The 15,445-nt window shown below is 45.1% G+C and overlaps 1 protein-coding gene across 1 annotated transcript in view; it reads right to left on the bottom strand.

Moving 5' to 3' along the window:
- Positions 1-15,445, bottom strand: part of caly (calcyon neuron-specific vesicular protein) — a 31,564-nt gene that overhangs the window by 4,296 nt on the left and 11,823 nt on the right. The window contains exons 2-3 of the mRNA XM_078530762.1: positions 15,072-15,191; positions 14,799-14,912 (exon numbers count right to left, since the gene is read on the bottom strand). Coding sequence (XP_078386888.1) covers positions 14,799-14,912; positions 15,072-15,191 — 234 coding nt within the window. The remainder of the gene's footprint in view (positions 1-14,798; positions 14,913-15,071; positions 15,192-15,445) is intronic.

The raw sequence follows: 15,445 nt of genomic DNA, 5'->3' as shown, positions 1-15,445 counted from the left end.
GCTTGACACACCAATGAATGCAAATCCAGTGAGGTGGCAAACCTGCTGTACGACAGGCTTGGGAAGAGCTGGGCACTTTGTGAATCCACCCAACCTCAACTGAAAGATTTAGAGAAGCCGGGATTCTCTCAACCCCATACTCTTAAGCATTAAAGTTTCTAACTGTCGGAACAGTGCTCTACCCAGTCGTGTGCCCAGCTCCCTCCTAAACTAAACTACTGCAGTTCCCAACAGGCAGGAACAGTTGTCCAAACTGCCATTTCCCTGTCTTCGGCCAGTGGCTGTAGAGTCAAATCATGGAATCATACAGCACAGAAGGAGGCCATTTGGCCAGTTTTGTCAGTGAAGGAGCTATCCAATTAGTCCCACTAGCTGTGCTTTCCCCATAGACCTGTGCATGTCTCTTTTTCAGGAAGATTTCCAATTCCCTTTTAAAAGTTATGATTGAATCTGCTCCCATTACCCTTTCAGACCGTTCACTCCAGATTGTAACACTCATTGCATAAAAAAAAACTCGCATTTCCCCTCTGAATCGCTTACCAATTATCTTAAATTCTATGGCCTCTCCTTATCAACCATTTTGCCAGTTTCTTCCCCTCTCTACTCCATCAAAACACTTCATAATTTTTAACACTTGTATCAAATCTCCATTTAACTTTCCCTACTCTATGCCGAACAATCCCAGTTTCTCCCCTCTCCCTCCTGACATTATTGAAGTAATGGTATCTCTGGTACCATTCTGATAAATTTCCCCTCTGTACCCATTCCAAACCCTTGACAATCTTCCTAAGATATGGTGCCCAGAACTGGGCACAATTCTTTATTCTTTCATGGGATATGGGCATCATTTCTTGCCCATCCCTAATTGCCTTTGAACTGAGTGGATTGCTAGGCTAGACCACTCAGAGGGCAGCTAAGAATCAACCCCATTTCTATGTATCAGGGGTCACATATAGGCCAGATCAGGTAAGGATGGCAGATTTCCTCTTCCCTAGATGAGTTTTTACAACAATTAATGATAGTTTCATGGTCACCATTGCTGAGTCTAGCTTTCAATTCCAGGTTGACTTATTAATTGAATGTTGTCATGTGAGATTTGAACCCATATCCCCAGAGCATTAGCCTGGGCCTTTGGATTACTAGGCCAGTGACGTTACCACCGCACCATCATCGCCTCACACTACTCCGTGGGGTGCTTAACCAGTGATTTATAAACGTTTATCATAGCTGCCTTGCTTTTCTACCCTCTGTCTTTCAAGTCAATGAACCTGAATGCTTTTTGAAAAGCTGTAAAAGCACCCTAAAATTTACAAGAAGAAGGACTGAGTTGCTGAAAGATCAGGAGCATTGGGAGCTGGATGAGCTAATCCCTGCACCCAGTTCCCTGAGTTGCATTTTCATCAATTGTGACTTGCCATTGGCAGCAGAGACTCACTGTGTGAACAAAGGAAATAGGGGGAGTTAGACATACGGCCTAGTGAGCCTGCTCCACCATGCAGAAAGATCTTAAACCTCAACTCTGCTTTTTCACCTTACCTCCATATGCCTTGATTCCCTGATTTACTTATATTTTACTCTAGTCACATATATATATATATATATATATATATATACACATCATTACTAGAACAGCAATATCACGCATGCCATCATTCGTCCAAACTCGAACAACAGTGATAAGCTCCCCATACACACACACACACATATGGATTTTTTTTAAATATAGGCTGAAATATTAGCCCAGTCCAAGTTCTGACCGCACAGCACAACACATCGTCTCCTTTCCCAGCGGAAATGTGCCACCCACAATGAAATGACCATAATTTACCCAGCACATTGTTAAAGCCTCGCTCTGTGCCTTTGGTACTTTGCAGTTACTACAGAAAAACAGGAATTATTCATTGTTCAGCTGCATCCAGATACACAGCAAATTAAGCTCTAAAAGCCAATTGTAAAAATGTATTTTTGGAGATAAATTTTAGTAGCTTTTTGCTGTATCTCTTATTCTCAGCACTTATTCTCAATTAACCTTTCTGCACGAGATAACCAGCTTAAAGTGACAGTTACGATGTGAAGGAGCTTCAAGGACATGAGCAATTTATGTTTTAATCAGAATGACAGTATCGCCTTGAGAAAAGCTTGTGCTATATCTACCCATCTCCGTCTAAAAGTCACCAGTTATAAAGCCGCACTGGAGACTTTAGGGGTAGAGGTGGACAGGAGGAAGGAGGCCATGTTCACTGCAGGGACATGTGACCCTCAAGGAACATTCTCAGAAGTCAATGGGTGTATCTGGCCAGGAAGATCAATTCTCAGAGTCTGGCACTGAAAACCTTGTGGCAATGCCACAAGAAGTCTCATGCGGATGGTCAACGTCATGGACGCATCTTCAGTGACATCTTCTACCCATCCAAGCACCAACCTCTCACATTGCTCAATGTACCACACCCCCCACCACTCATTCCCTGGCACTCAGGGCTCACTTGTAACATCCAGATATTCCACCTCAGCATCACACACACATACCCATGCTGCCAGCTTCCCTAAAGGACACTGGTGAACAAGTTGGGTATTTAATGACATGGTTTTCATAGTCACCTTTACTGTTGTCAGCTTTATATTTCCAGAATTTATTTCAACTACATTCTCAAGCTGCCATGCTGGGATTAGAACTCACTTTCTCCAGATTGGGTTGACCTTCTGGGTGACAGTGCAGTAACATAACTATTACCTTACCACACCCATTTTAACAGAAGATATAAAGCTGGTAGATGGGGCCATTTTTGGTGGTGGACAATCCAACCAGAAGGCCTGAGGCCACTGGGCCTGAATAGGGCCTCATTAACATCATCTGGACAAGCTGTCAGTGCCTCTGCAGGCCACACACCCATTTGAAGGGATAATGTTCAGGCTGCACGGCAGTGGCCTGAAGGTCAATCCTGGGCATGGTGGTCTGGAGGGGGCATTGTGGCACACTTGGGACACAAGACATTGCTCTCTGAATTTATACTTTCTTCAGCATTAGCGGAGAGGAAGCCAGGTGTTCGAGGCTCAGACCAGAGTCAAATGCCTAGATCTTGCACAGTTAGAGCAAGCAGTCAGGGAGAGAGATTGATGTCAGAGGTAGGAGAGCAAAGTTGGTAGCATGGACCAAAAATAATGGCTTCGGTTTTCATGTTGTGCAGCTGGAGGCAGTTGTGAATCATCCATAGACAACCTGATGGTATTTTAAGGATTTTTTTACGCAGTATATAAAATAGTATTGTTGGTACCTGATGTTGACCACAATTTTTATTGACTAACCCAACAACTCTTCTCATTCAGTTGAAATTGTCAATCTGAAGTAAGCAAGAATTCCATGAATTAGAACATGGAGTTCTTTAGGATTGCACAGATTTTACAGCCCAGAAACAGGCCATTTGGTTCTGACAGATTCACACCATTGTTTATGCTCCACAAGTGCCTCTTAGCACTTCAGTTCATCTCAATCTATCAACATATCCTTATTCCTACACCTTCATTTGCATATGTAGTCCCCTTACATGCATCTATGCTATTTGCCTCAACCACTCCATGTGGTAGCAAGTTCCACATCCTCACCACTCTATGGTTGAAGAAGCTTTTCCTGAAGTTCTTACTGGAATTATTAGCAGTCGTTATATATTTATGGTCCCTTGCTCTGTGGAAACAAGTGGAAACATCTTCTCTAAGTCAACTCTAACGGACCCCTTCAAAACATTCAAGACCTCTCACAGGTCACTTCCTTCCTGGGGAAAAGAGCTCGAGTCTGTTTGCTCTTTCCTGATAGTGGTGTGGCTCTGTCTTCTCCTGCCCCACTGTGATGTGAGCTGCCCATGTCACAAGCTCCAGTGAATTGCCATTGGCCCTGTACCAGCACCAACAGTAAAAAGACAGCAGATGGTCGCAGCTGAAGAGTGAATCCATTAATTGGGAGAAGCAGTTGTCTTTCTGAAGGGTTGTAGATAAGAAACTGTTTCTATAGTTACTAGCAGTAATGTGGGCCTCAAATTCTGCTGAAGATGTTCGAATGCTATGGTATAACAGGCATTGCAATTATAAATCATCCTCAAGACTTTTTACAGCAAAGCCGTGCCCATAATTTACCAATTAATATGATGAATGGTATTTGTTTTGGTGGCATTTTAAAAATAATTGATGTAGTTTAACTAATAAACACAGTAAATTGTCAATGTCGGTTATGGTTGTATTGCAAGGAACCAAACAATACAAAGGAATATTCATATTCATATTCAATATTCATTATGAGGCAGCTTGTTTCTTAAGCTGAATTACTGGGGGGGTTAAATCCAATAGCAACTGAAAATGAGTGGAGGGAAGAGTGTCCTGCAGTCAGCATCATGGTGAAGCAGTCTGGGAAGAGTGTCCTGCAGTCAGCATCGCGGTGAAGCAGTCTGGGAAGAGTGTCCCGCGGTCAGCATCATGGTGAAGCAGTCTGGGAAGAGTGTCCTGCAGTCAGCATCGCGGTAAAGCAGTCTGGGAAGAGTGTCCTGCAGTCAGCATCGCTGTGAAGCAGTCTGGGAAGAGTGTCCTGCAGTCAGCAACATGGTGCAGCAGTCTGGGAACAGTGTCCTGCAGTTAGCATCATGATGAAGCAATCATTTCAAAAAGTGACATCAGCACAAAGGTGAGGGCTGATTGGTGAGTAGTGGGTAAGTGTTTTTCTCCAGTTTAAAATAGATTAAGCTAAGGAAATGTAAGGGTTCTAGTTTTTATTTAAATACATAAATAATTTAACTTTTTTTTCAACTGGAGGCATGGCAGGACAGCTCAGTCCTGTGTTATGTACCGCCTGCAACATGTGGGAAGTCCTAGACGCTCCTTGCACTCTGACCGACCACGTGAGCCGGAAGTGCCACCAGCTGCAGCTACTTGAGTTCCGAGTTTCGGAGCTTGAGCGGCAGTTGGAGGCACTGAGGTGCATCCGCGAGGCTGAGAGTTTCGTGGATAGCACGTTTTTAGATGCAGTCACCCCACATCTTACGGAAGTGCAGACAGAGAGGGAATGGGTGACCATTAGTCAGAAGAAAGGTGTCTAGCAGGTAGTCAGGAAATCCCCAGAGTGCATCTCGCTCAGGAGCCGTTTTTCTGTGTTGGAAAATGGTGAGAGTGATGGTTCCTCTGGGGAGTGCAGCCACGCTCATGGCACTGTGAGTGGCTCAGCTGCACAGAGTGGGGAGGAAAAAGAGGGGAAGAGCAATAGTGGTAGGAGACTCGATAGTAAGGGGAACAGACAGGCATTTCTGCAGCCGTAGATGTGACTCCAGGATGGTATGTTGCTTCCCTGGTGCCAGGGTCAAAGATGTCACTGAACGGCTGCAGGACATTCTAAAGGGGGAGGGTAAACAGTCAGAGATCGTGGTACATATTGGTATCAATGACATTGGTAGAAAGAGGGATGGGATCCTGCAAGCAGAATTTAGGGAGCTAGGAAACAGATTAAAAAACAGGACCTCAAAAGTAGCAATCTCTGGATTACTTCCGGTGCCACGCGCTAGTGAGTATAGAAATAGGTTAGTCCAGATGAATGCGTGGCTGGAGAGATGGCACAGGAGGGAGGGCTTTAGATTTCTGGGACATTGGGACCGTTTCTGAGGGCGGTGGGACCTGTACAAGGGTTGCACCTGAACCAGAATGGGACCAACATCCTTGTGAGGAGGTTTGCTAGTGCTGTCGGGGAGGGTTTAAACTAACTTGGCAGGGGGGTGGGATTCTGAGAGGAGGTTCAGCAGGGGGAGATGAACAGCCAAAATTAGAAGAAAGAGCAAGTGAGTCTGGAAGGCATAGAAATTATAGGCCAGTTAAGGCACAAGGGAGTTTGGCAAGGTTGGATGTATTTATTTTAATGCAAGGAGTCTGACAAATAAGGCAGATGAGTTGAGGACACAAATTAACACATGGAAATATTATGTCATTGCTGTCACAGAGACATGGTTGAGAGAGGGGCAGGATTGGCAGCTCAATATTCCAGGATACAGGATCTTCAGGCGAGACAGGCAAGGAGGTAAAAGAGGAGGGGGTATCGCAATATTGATCAAGGAATCAATTACAGCAGTAAGGAGGGATGACATCTTAGAAGGCTCCTTAAATGAAGCAATATGGATAGAACCGGAAAACAAAAAAGGAGCAATCACATTTCTGGAAGTGTACTGTAGGCCCCCAAACAGGCAGAGAGAAATAGAAAAGCAGATATGTAGGCAAATTTCAGAGAAGTGTAAAAATAATAGGGTAATAATAGTGGGGGATTTCAACATCCCCAACATTAACTGGGTTAGTCATAGTGTGATAGGTTTAGAGGGAGCGGAATTCTTAAAATGCATCCAGGAGAGCTTTTTAAGCCAGTACGTAGAAGGTCCTACAAGACAGGGGGCAGCCCTGGACTTAATTTTAGGAAATGAAGCTGGGCAAGTGGTAGAGGTATCAGTGGGGGAACAGATAGTGATCGTAACTCTGTTAGATTCAACATTGTTATGGAAAAGGACAAGGATGGGCCAGAAATCAGAGTTCTAAATTGGGGGAAGGCCGATTTTAATAAGATCAGATATTTGGCCAGAGTGGACTGGGAGCAGCTACTTATAGGTAAATCTGAGCAGTGGGACCCATTCAAGAAGGAAATAGGGAGAGTACAAGGCCAATGTATTCCAGTAAAGACAAAGGGTGGGACCCAACAAATCCAGGGAAGCCTGGATGTCGAGGTATATACAGAATCACAGAACCACAGTGCAGAAGAGGCCCTTCGGCCCATCGAGTCTGCACCGACACGTGAGAAACGCTTGACCTACCTACCAAATCCCATTTACCAGCACTTGGCCCATAGCCTTGAATGTTATGATGTGCCAAGTGCTCATCCAGGTGCTTTTTAAAGGATGTGAGGCAACCCACCTCCACCACCCTCCCAGGCAGCGCATTCCAGACCATCACCACCCTCTGGGTAAAAAAGGTTTTCCTCACATCCCCCCTAAACCTCCTGCCCCTCATCTTGAACTTATGGCCCCTTGTAACTGACTCTTCAACTAAGGGGAACAGCTGCTCCCTATCCACCCTGTCCATGCCCCTCATAATCTTGTACACCTCGATCAGGTCGCCCCTCACTCTTCTCTGCTCCAACGAAAACAACCCAAGTCTATTCAACCTCTCTTCATAACTTAAATGCTTCATCCCAGGCAACATCCTGGTGAATCTCCTCTGCATCCCCTCCAGTGCAATCACATCCTTCCTATAATGTGGCGACCAGGACTGCACACAGTCCTCCAGCTGTGGCCTCACCAAGGTTCTATACAACTCCAACATGACTTCCCTACTTTTGTAATCTATGCCTCGATTGATAAAGGCAAGTGTCCTGTATGCCCTTTTCACCACCCCACTAACATGCCCCTCTGCCTTCAGAGATCTCTGGACACACGCCAAGGCCCCTTTGTTCCTCAGAACTTCCTAGTGCCATGCCATTCATTGAATACTTCCTTGTCAAATTACTCCTTCCAAAGTGTATCACCTCACACTTTTCAGGGTTAAATTCCATCTGCTACTTATCTGCCCATTTGACCATCCCGTCTACATATTCCTGTAGCCAAGACACTCAACCTCACTGTTAACCACCCAGCCAATCTTTGTGTCATCCTCAAACTTACTAATCCTACCCCCCACGTAGTCATCTATGTCATTTATATAAATGACAAATAATAGGGGACCCAGCACAGAACCCTGTGGTACGCCACTGGACACTGGCTTCCAGCCACCAAAGCAGCCTTCTGTCATCACCCTCTGTCTCCTACAAGTAAGCCAATTTTGAATCCACCTTATCAAATTACCCCGTATCCCATGTGCATTTGCCTTCTTTATAAGTCTCCCATATGGGACCTTGTCAAAGGCTTTGCTGAAATCCATATAAACTACATCAACTGCACTTCCCTCATCTACATACCTGGTCACCTCCTCAAAAAGTTCAATCAAATTTGTTAGGCAAGACCTCTCTCTGACAAAGCCATGCTGACTATCCCTGATCAAACCTTGCCTCTCCAAGTGGAGACAGATACTCTCCTTCAGAACTTTCACCAATAATTTCCCTACCACTGACGGGAGACTCACTGGCCTGTAGTTCCCTGGCTTATCTCTTCAACCCTTCTTAAGTAGCAGAACCACATTAACTGTTCTCCAGTCCTCTGGCACCTCCCCCATGGCCAGAGGGGAATTAAAAATTTGGGTCAGAGCCCCTGCGATCCCCTCCCTTGCCTCCCTTAGCAGTCTGGGACACAAATCATCTGGACCTGGCGATTACAGGATTGGATAAAGAGAAAAAGTGAGGCTTATGGCAGATACCGAGGGCTCAAAACAGCAGAAGCCCTAGAGGAATATAGAATGTGTAGGGGGGAACTTAAAAAGGAAATTAGGAGAGCAAAAAGGGGGCATGAAAAAACATTGGCAGGTAAAATAAAGGAAAATCCAAAGTTATTTTACAAGTATATTAAGAGTAAGAGGATAACTAGGGAAAGAGTAGGGCCCATTAAGGACCATTGTGGTAATTTGTGTGTGGAGCTGGAAAACGTAGGTAGGGTTCTAAATGAATACTTTGTGTCGGTGTTCACAAGTGAGAGGGACAATGTAGGTATGGAAATCAGGCAGAAGGACTGTGATATAATTAAAGAAATTAGCGTAGAAAGGGAGGAGGTTCTAAGTGCTCTAGGAGGCTTAAAAGTAGATAAATCTCCAGGCCCGAATGAAATGTATCCCAGGCTGTTGAGTGAGGCAAGGGAGGAGATAGCAGGGGCGCTGGCAATAATTTTCAATACTTCTCTGGCCACAGGAGAGGTGCCAGAGGACTGGAGGACAGCCAATGTGGTACCTTTATTCAAGAAGGGAGGAAGGGATAAACCAGGGAACTACAGGCCAGCCAGTCTAACTTCAGTGGTGGGGAAACTATTGGAAGTAATTCTGAGGGACAGAATTAATCTACACTTGGAGAGGCAGGGATTAATGAAGGACAGTCAGCATGGTTTTGTTAAGGGGAGGTCATGTCTGACCAATTTGATTGAATTTTTCAAAGAGGTGATCAGGTGTGTTGATGAGGGCAATGCATTTGACTTAGTCTACTTGGACTTCAGCAAGGCTTTTGATAAGGTCCCGCATGGGAGACTGATAATGAAGGTAAGAGCCCATGGGATCCAGGGCAATTTGGCAAATTGGATCCAGAATTGGCTGAGTGGCAGGAAGCAGAGGGTGATGGTTGAGGGGTGTTTTTGTGACTGGATGCCTGTGTCCAGTGGGGTTCCACAGAGATCGGTGTTGGCCCTGCTGTTTGTGGTATATATAAATAATTTAGACTTGAATGTAGGAGGGTTAATCAGTAAGTTTGAGGATGACACGAAAATTGGTGGGGTGGTAAATAGTGAAGAGGATAGCCTTAGATTACAGGAGGATATAGACAGGCAGGTCAGACGGGCTGATCAGTGGCAAATGGAATTTAATCCAGATAAGTGTGAGGTGATGCACTTGGGCAGGACAAACAAGGCACAGGAATATACGATGAATGGTAGGACCCTGGGAAGTAACAAGGATCAGAGGGACCTTGGTGTACATGTCCACCGGTCCCTTAAGGTAGTGGGACAGGTAGATCGCAGTGACTAACAACGGATTAATCGCACATTGCAATAGAGTCATAGAGGTCTACAGCACAGAAAAAGGCCTTTCTGCCCATCGAGTCTGCACCGGTCAAACAAGTACCTAACTATTCTAATCCCATTTTCCAGCACTAGGCCCATAGCCTTGTCTGCCATGGCATCGCAAGTGAACATCCAAATACTTCCTAAATGTTATGAGGTTAAGAAGGCATATGCCTTTATTAGCCGAGGCATAGAATATAAGAGCAGGGAGGTTATGCTGGAACTGTATAAAACGCTGGTTAGGCCACAGCTAGAGTATTGCCTGCAGTTCTGGAATCCGCATTATAGGAAGGATGTGTTTGCACTAAAGAGAGTGCAGAGGAGATTTACCAGGATGTTGCCTGGGCTGGAGAGTTTTAGTTATGAGGAGAGATTGGATAGACTGGGGTTATTTTCCCTGGAGCAGAGGAGATTGAGGGGGAACATGATTGAGGTGTTTAAAATTATGAGGGGCATAGATAGGGTAGACAGGAAGGAACTTTTCCCCTTGGTGGAGGCATCAATAACCAGGGGGCATAGATTTAAGGTAAGGGACAGGAGGTTTAGAGGGGATGCGAGGAAGAATTTTTTCACCCAGAGGGTGGTTGGAATCTGGGACTCACTGCCTGAAAGGGTGGTAGAGGCAGATACCCTCATAACATTTAAGAAGTATTTGGATGTGCACTTGCAATGCCATGGCATACAAGGCTATGGGCCTAGTGCTGGAAAATGGGATTAGAATAGTTAGGTACTTGTTTGACCGGCACAGACTTGATGGGCCGAAAGGCCTTTTTCTGTGCTGTAGACCTCTATGACTCTATGACTCCATGACTCTGGACTCTATTGTGATGTGTGATTAATCTGCTGTCAGTAGCTGCAATGCAGGTAGTCTGGCAACTTCAAAGTGCCTGCTCACTTCAATTAGTACATCCTCCAGCCAGTGCGAACCACACTCCTGATTGGCTGGATGTATCAGTGGAGGCCAGTACCATGAGTGGCTGGTACTGCTTATAGCTAGCCTGCATCTCTTAAAGGGAAGATGTGTTGTGGCTGGAGCAGATCCTGGGAGTCCTGCAGGAAGCGAATCTGACCTGGGAAACATTCAAGAATGGTACAATGTGGTAGAGCGTGGGCTCTATGGTTCTGTATCTGCAGGGGGTCAGAAGGCTGACCAGACAAACACTCAGAAATTACTGGGAACAGATAGCCGTGGAAGTTAATGCCAGGAGTTAAACAGTGAGGACTGGGTGCAGTGCGCAAGAAGTTCAATGACCTCACATGATCGCTCAAGGTCAGTGAATGTATCTTCAAACGCCATTTCAGACCAGCTGTACCAGAGCCTCAGTCACTGCTCCATTCACCATACCCCCATCACTAGCCTATTAATAATCTCTAACAATCAGGACTGACATTTTCAGATGCTCCACCACACCCACACCCACTTAGAAACCCTCACATCTCTCAGCTTGCACACGCTGTCAGCTATTTGACCATGGCAGCCACATTAGCTAAACAGATTGTACATCTCTCACTGGCACAATCCCTCTCCCTTGCAGGACAAGGTGATGCACAGCTGAAGGCAGCAGGAGCTAACCTGGAGAGTGGGGGAGAGTGGGGTGGGGTGGAGGGGGCTGTGGGGAAGGGGGAACAGCCATGCTTCATGCCCCAATTCCTATGGAGCAGACAGTGCTGGCCATTATTGGGACAGGCGTTGCTGAAGTTGTGCCTGGAAGCAGGGCTGAAAGCATTGAAGATATTGGAACTGTCTTAATTAATTCTCCATCTCACATCCCACCTCCCCATAACTCTCTTCTGAGTTAGAAGCTGCAGATGGTGTAAACATGAACCTCTTACTTTACCCTGCCCTCCCCACACAACCACCCCCTTGTGCCTTTCTCCTTTCAGATACCCAAGATGTGGAGCCTGGCCAGGCACTGGAGCAAAAGCAAGAAGAGGGTGATGGTGGAGAGACATATTCACAGCCACCAGCGCAGACCGGTGACACTGTGTGTAATTTAGAGGATAGTGGCGAGGCAGGAACTGTGAAACAAGGGCACAAGTGGGCTGCACTGAGGGTAGAGGGAAAGAATAGCACAGTTGCCAGCTCACCAGCAAGCAAAAATCACACTCAAGACTTGCTGTAGAGGAATGAGAAGAGCAGTTTAATGGGGCAGCCCACAGCAGTACACTGACGGAGATGCACACTGCAATGTTTGGTGTAGTGTGAAGCCTGTCAGAAATCCTGCAGTCAATGTCAAGGAGCATGGACGAGGCCAGCACCAACTTGGCACAGGACTTTACATGGAGCTTGGAGCCTATCCTACCCAGTATGGAAGTGGTGGCCAACTCCTTTTGCACACTTGTGGGTATAACCATGATGGTCAATGTCATAGCTTCCTTTGCAACACAAGCAGAAGCCGTTCAATGACTGGCTGCTGCAGTGGGAGCTCAGACTTCCACCATGTGAGGTCAAATTGCTGCCATCGTGCCTGTGGGCTACAGTATTTATAGGATTCCAACTATCTGTCCCCCACCAGAGCTCCCACCCCAAGGGAACAGCATGGAGTACAAGCCTGTTGTCTTCTCACAGGAAGACAATATTCATGTTCCCAGTCAGTACCTATCAGCTGGGATGGTCCAGTCTAGAGCTTTGCTTTCTAGCCCCAGACCTGCTCAAAGTCATCCTCCTTGGCTGTCTGCAGTATCCCCCCCCACTGAAAGTCAGCAACCATCCACCAGCCATGCTGCAGCCACTTGGCTAGCACTGTGTAGGAGCATTAGGGCAGGCAAAGGCACATGGAAGAGAGGCACTAGGGGAATGTAGAAAGGTTTTTGTATACACTTTTGTATACACTATGGCATGATTTCATTTATAACATTGGTTTGGAATGTTTAGCTTGTGCTGACTTTTATTTCTGCATCGTGGCCAAGTGGAGAATCTGCTCATCAGTAACAGAGAGAAGGAAAGGTGTGGGATTGGTGGCTAAGGGGGATTTGGGGTTGCGGTTACTGGTATCGCACCCAGGTGAGATCTTCACAGACAGCACTGGCAGCAAGGTGCTGTCTGGGTTACTTTCTCCCTTCCTGTTCCTTCTCCTCCACCTCATGTTCCAGCTCATCAGCTGCTGGCAAGGGCTGGCCCCTCATAATGGTGAGGTTGTACAGCATACAGCAGACCACTGTGGATCTTGACAGCCGCTCAGCTGACTTCTGCAGGGCTCCTTCGGAGCGGTCCAGGCAGCAGAAGCACCGTTTCATCTTGCCAATAGTCTGCTCTATCACATTTTGTGTGCTGGCATGGCCTTCATTCTAGGCATGCTGTGCACATGTGCACCAGAGCCATCAGCCATGTGGTCAGTGGATAGCCCTTGTCATCTAGTAGTCACCTCTGGTTTGCCATGGTGATTCAAATGCAGTTGGCACAGCTAACTGCCGCAGAATGAGGGCATCATGACTGCTACCAGGATGCTGGGCACTGGCCTGCATAATACTCTGCTTATACACACACCAGTACAGTTTGCTGGTACACTGTCAGACAATGGGTTTTTCAGTGTCAGTAAATGGCACAATGTGTTGTGTAATGTTTCAGTGCATTATAACATTGCAGTTTGTTGTACACTATACATTGTACAGTGTGTTGAATAATGTGGCTGTACTCAGTGTGTCATAGCATCATAGCATGTTGCTTTATTTGTAATGTAAGTACACTCTAATATTGTGCAATGGACAATGGGGGAATTATCGACTAATACTGAAATGAACTAATGTCAAATGAATTGAGATAATCACACAGGAACTAAGGGAGTTGAGTCATAGCAGGTACAGATTCATCCATTAGGTGAAAATACTGAATGCATTGAAGGATCACCAGGGCTCAAGAAAACTGAGATCATCATGAACAATCCACCCAATTACTATTATAAAAAAGGAGTTAGTGGTCTTGATCCATAGCCAACTGACATAGCCACAAGCAAGAAAAAAGTAGTGATTCAAAGGGAGGAGGTTAATCCTGGAGCATGCAAGTTATCATGTGTATTCATAAAGAAAATCATAGATACCAATACAATATAAGTCAATGTAAATGAAAACCAGATGTGGTTTAAGTTAATCACAATGGAAACCATGTTTCCAGTCACAAAGAATCAGAGCGTCATCTAGTCTATTAGGACATTGTACAATGTACAGTCTATTGTACAGTATGTTGAGACACTGCCAGACAATGAGCTTTGCAGTGTCAGTAAGTGGCACAATGTGTTATATAGTGTTTCTGTGCACTATAACATTGCAGTTTGTTGTACACTATACATTGTAGTGTGCTGAATAATGTGGCTGTACACGTGTGTCATAGTGTGCTGCTTTATTGTGCTGTAATGTCAGTACACTCTAGTATTGTACAATGTACAGCTTGTCAGCGTGTTGAACAGCGTTATAGGACACAATGGCATCATAGTGTGTTGTGCTGTGTTTTTGTACACTATAGTATTGTACAGTGTCCATACACTGCAGTGTTGTACTGTACACTATGAAATTGTGCAGTATATGTTAGTACACAATGCTATTGAACAATGTACCGTTCAGAGCATTGATACACTATGGCATCATTTAGCATGTTGTACACTGTACCAATACACCATGGTATTGTAAAGTACGTCAATAGACTATGATATTGTACAGAGTGTTGCACTGTTCAGTAGAACACTATCGAACATGTACAGGTCAAAGAAACATTTTTCTTCATAGGTTCCCTGCGCTCTCCATATCCTAGTAATATGTTAATATTTCTTTCTGGATCAACAAGCAGGAGATGCATTATTTCCACGCAAGGGGAACAGGGTATTTCCTACTTCTCATGAACGGTGAATATGTCCCCAACTGCATAGTTGCCAACTAACAGAATTCAATACACATGAAGCAACTGAGTTTTAATGCGCATCACACAAACTTTAAAAAGGGTGCCTGTGAGATTTTGTTATTTTGAGCTATTTTGAGTGTGAAAGATCTGACGATCTTTACTAATGAGCACATCTTTCCCACGCAGCATTTCCAAATGATATTTCTTTCATTGTCCATAACCTGCTGTGTAAAATCTGGAAATAATAAAGGGAACATCGACTGTCAGCTTACCTTAAATACAAAACCCTCTGGGCAGCTTAACTGATCATACCAGAATGCCTTGTACATGACCAGCATTAACAGGCAGGCCAGGAATGCCATTGTAATGAGAATCAATCCGGTGAGCTAAAGGAATCAAATCATATTGAGAGTGAGGAACTGACAATATAGATTCAATATGCAATTGTTGTCATTTCACTTGGATGTTTGATGATGAGAAATGAACTTTATTGGAAGTGTGAGCAAGCTCTGTTTGTGCCTAGCTGAGTGATTTAACTGGGTTACCTTGACTTTCTCTGAGACTTCATCGTAAAGGTTAATGTTGAGTTTCTTAATTCCAGGGATGTGCAGCTTTTTCTTTTTCTTCTGTTGCAGTTGATATTCTGTCCTGGTTTTCACCACCACCTGTGGGGAATTGGGTGGAAGTTAACAGCCTGGCTCTGGACAGTGTTAAAAATGTTGCTGGTAAAATATCAAAGTGAAATAAGTACTTCACCAAATTTAGATTCTGCTTTGTTCTCCCCCTTGGTGTTTTGCACTTTGTGCTCCTGTTCTTATTAAATAATGTCCCCTCTCTTCCAGCTATTCTAACTAACTTTGAAAGAGTCGGCACAGACTTGATGGGCTGAATGGTCTCCTTCTCTACTGTGCTACTCTAT

This window comes from Cetorhinus maximus, chromosome 27 (genome assembly GCF_964194155.1).
Source record: "Cetorhinus maximus chromosome 27, sCetMax3.hap1.1, whole genome shotgun sequence".
Lineage (NCBI taxonomy): Eukaryota > Metazoa > Chordata > Chondrichthyes > Lamniformes > Cetorhinidae > Cetorhinus > Cetorhinus maximus.
Note: the sequence above shows the minus strand (reverse complement) of the source record. Positions and strands in the feature narration are given on the sequence as shown.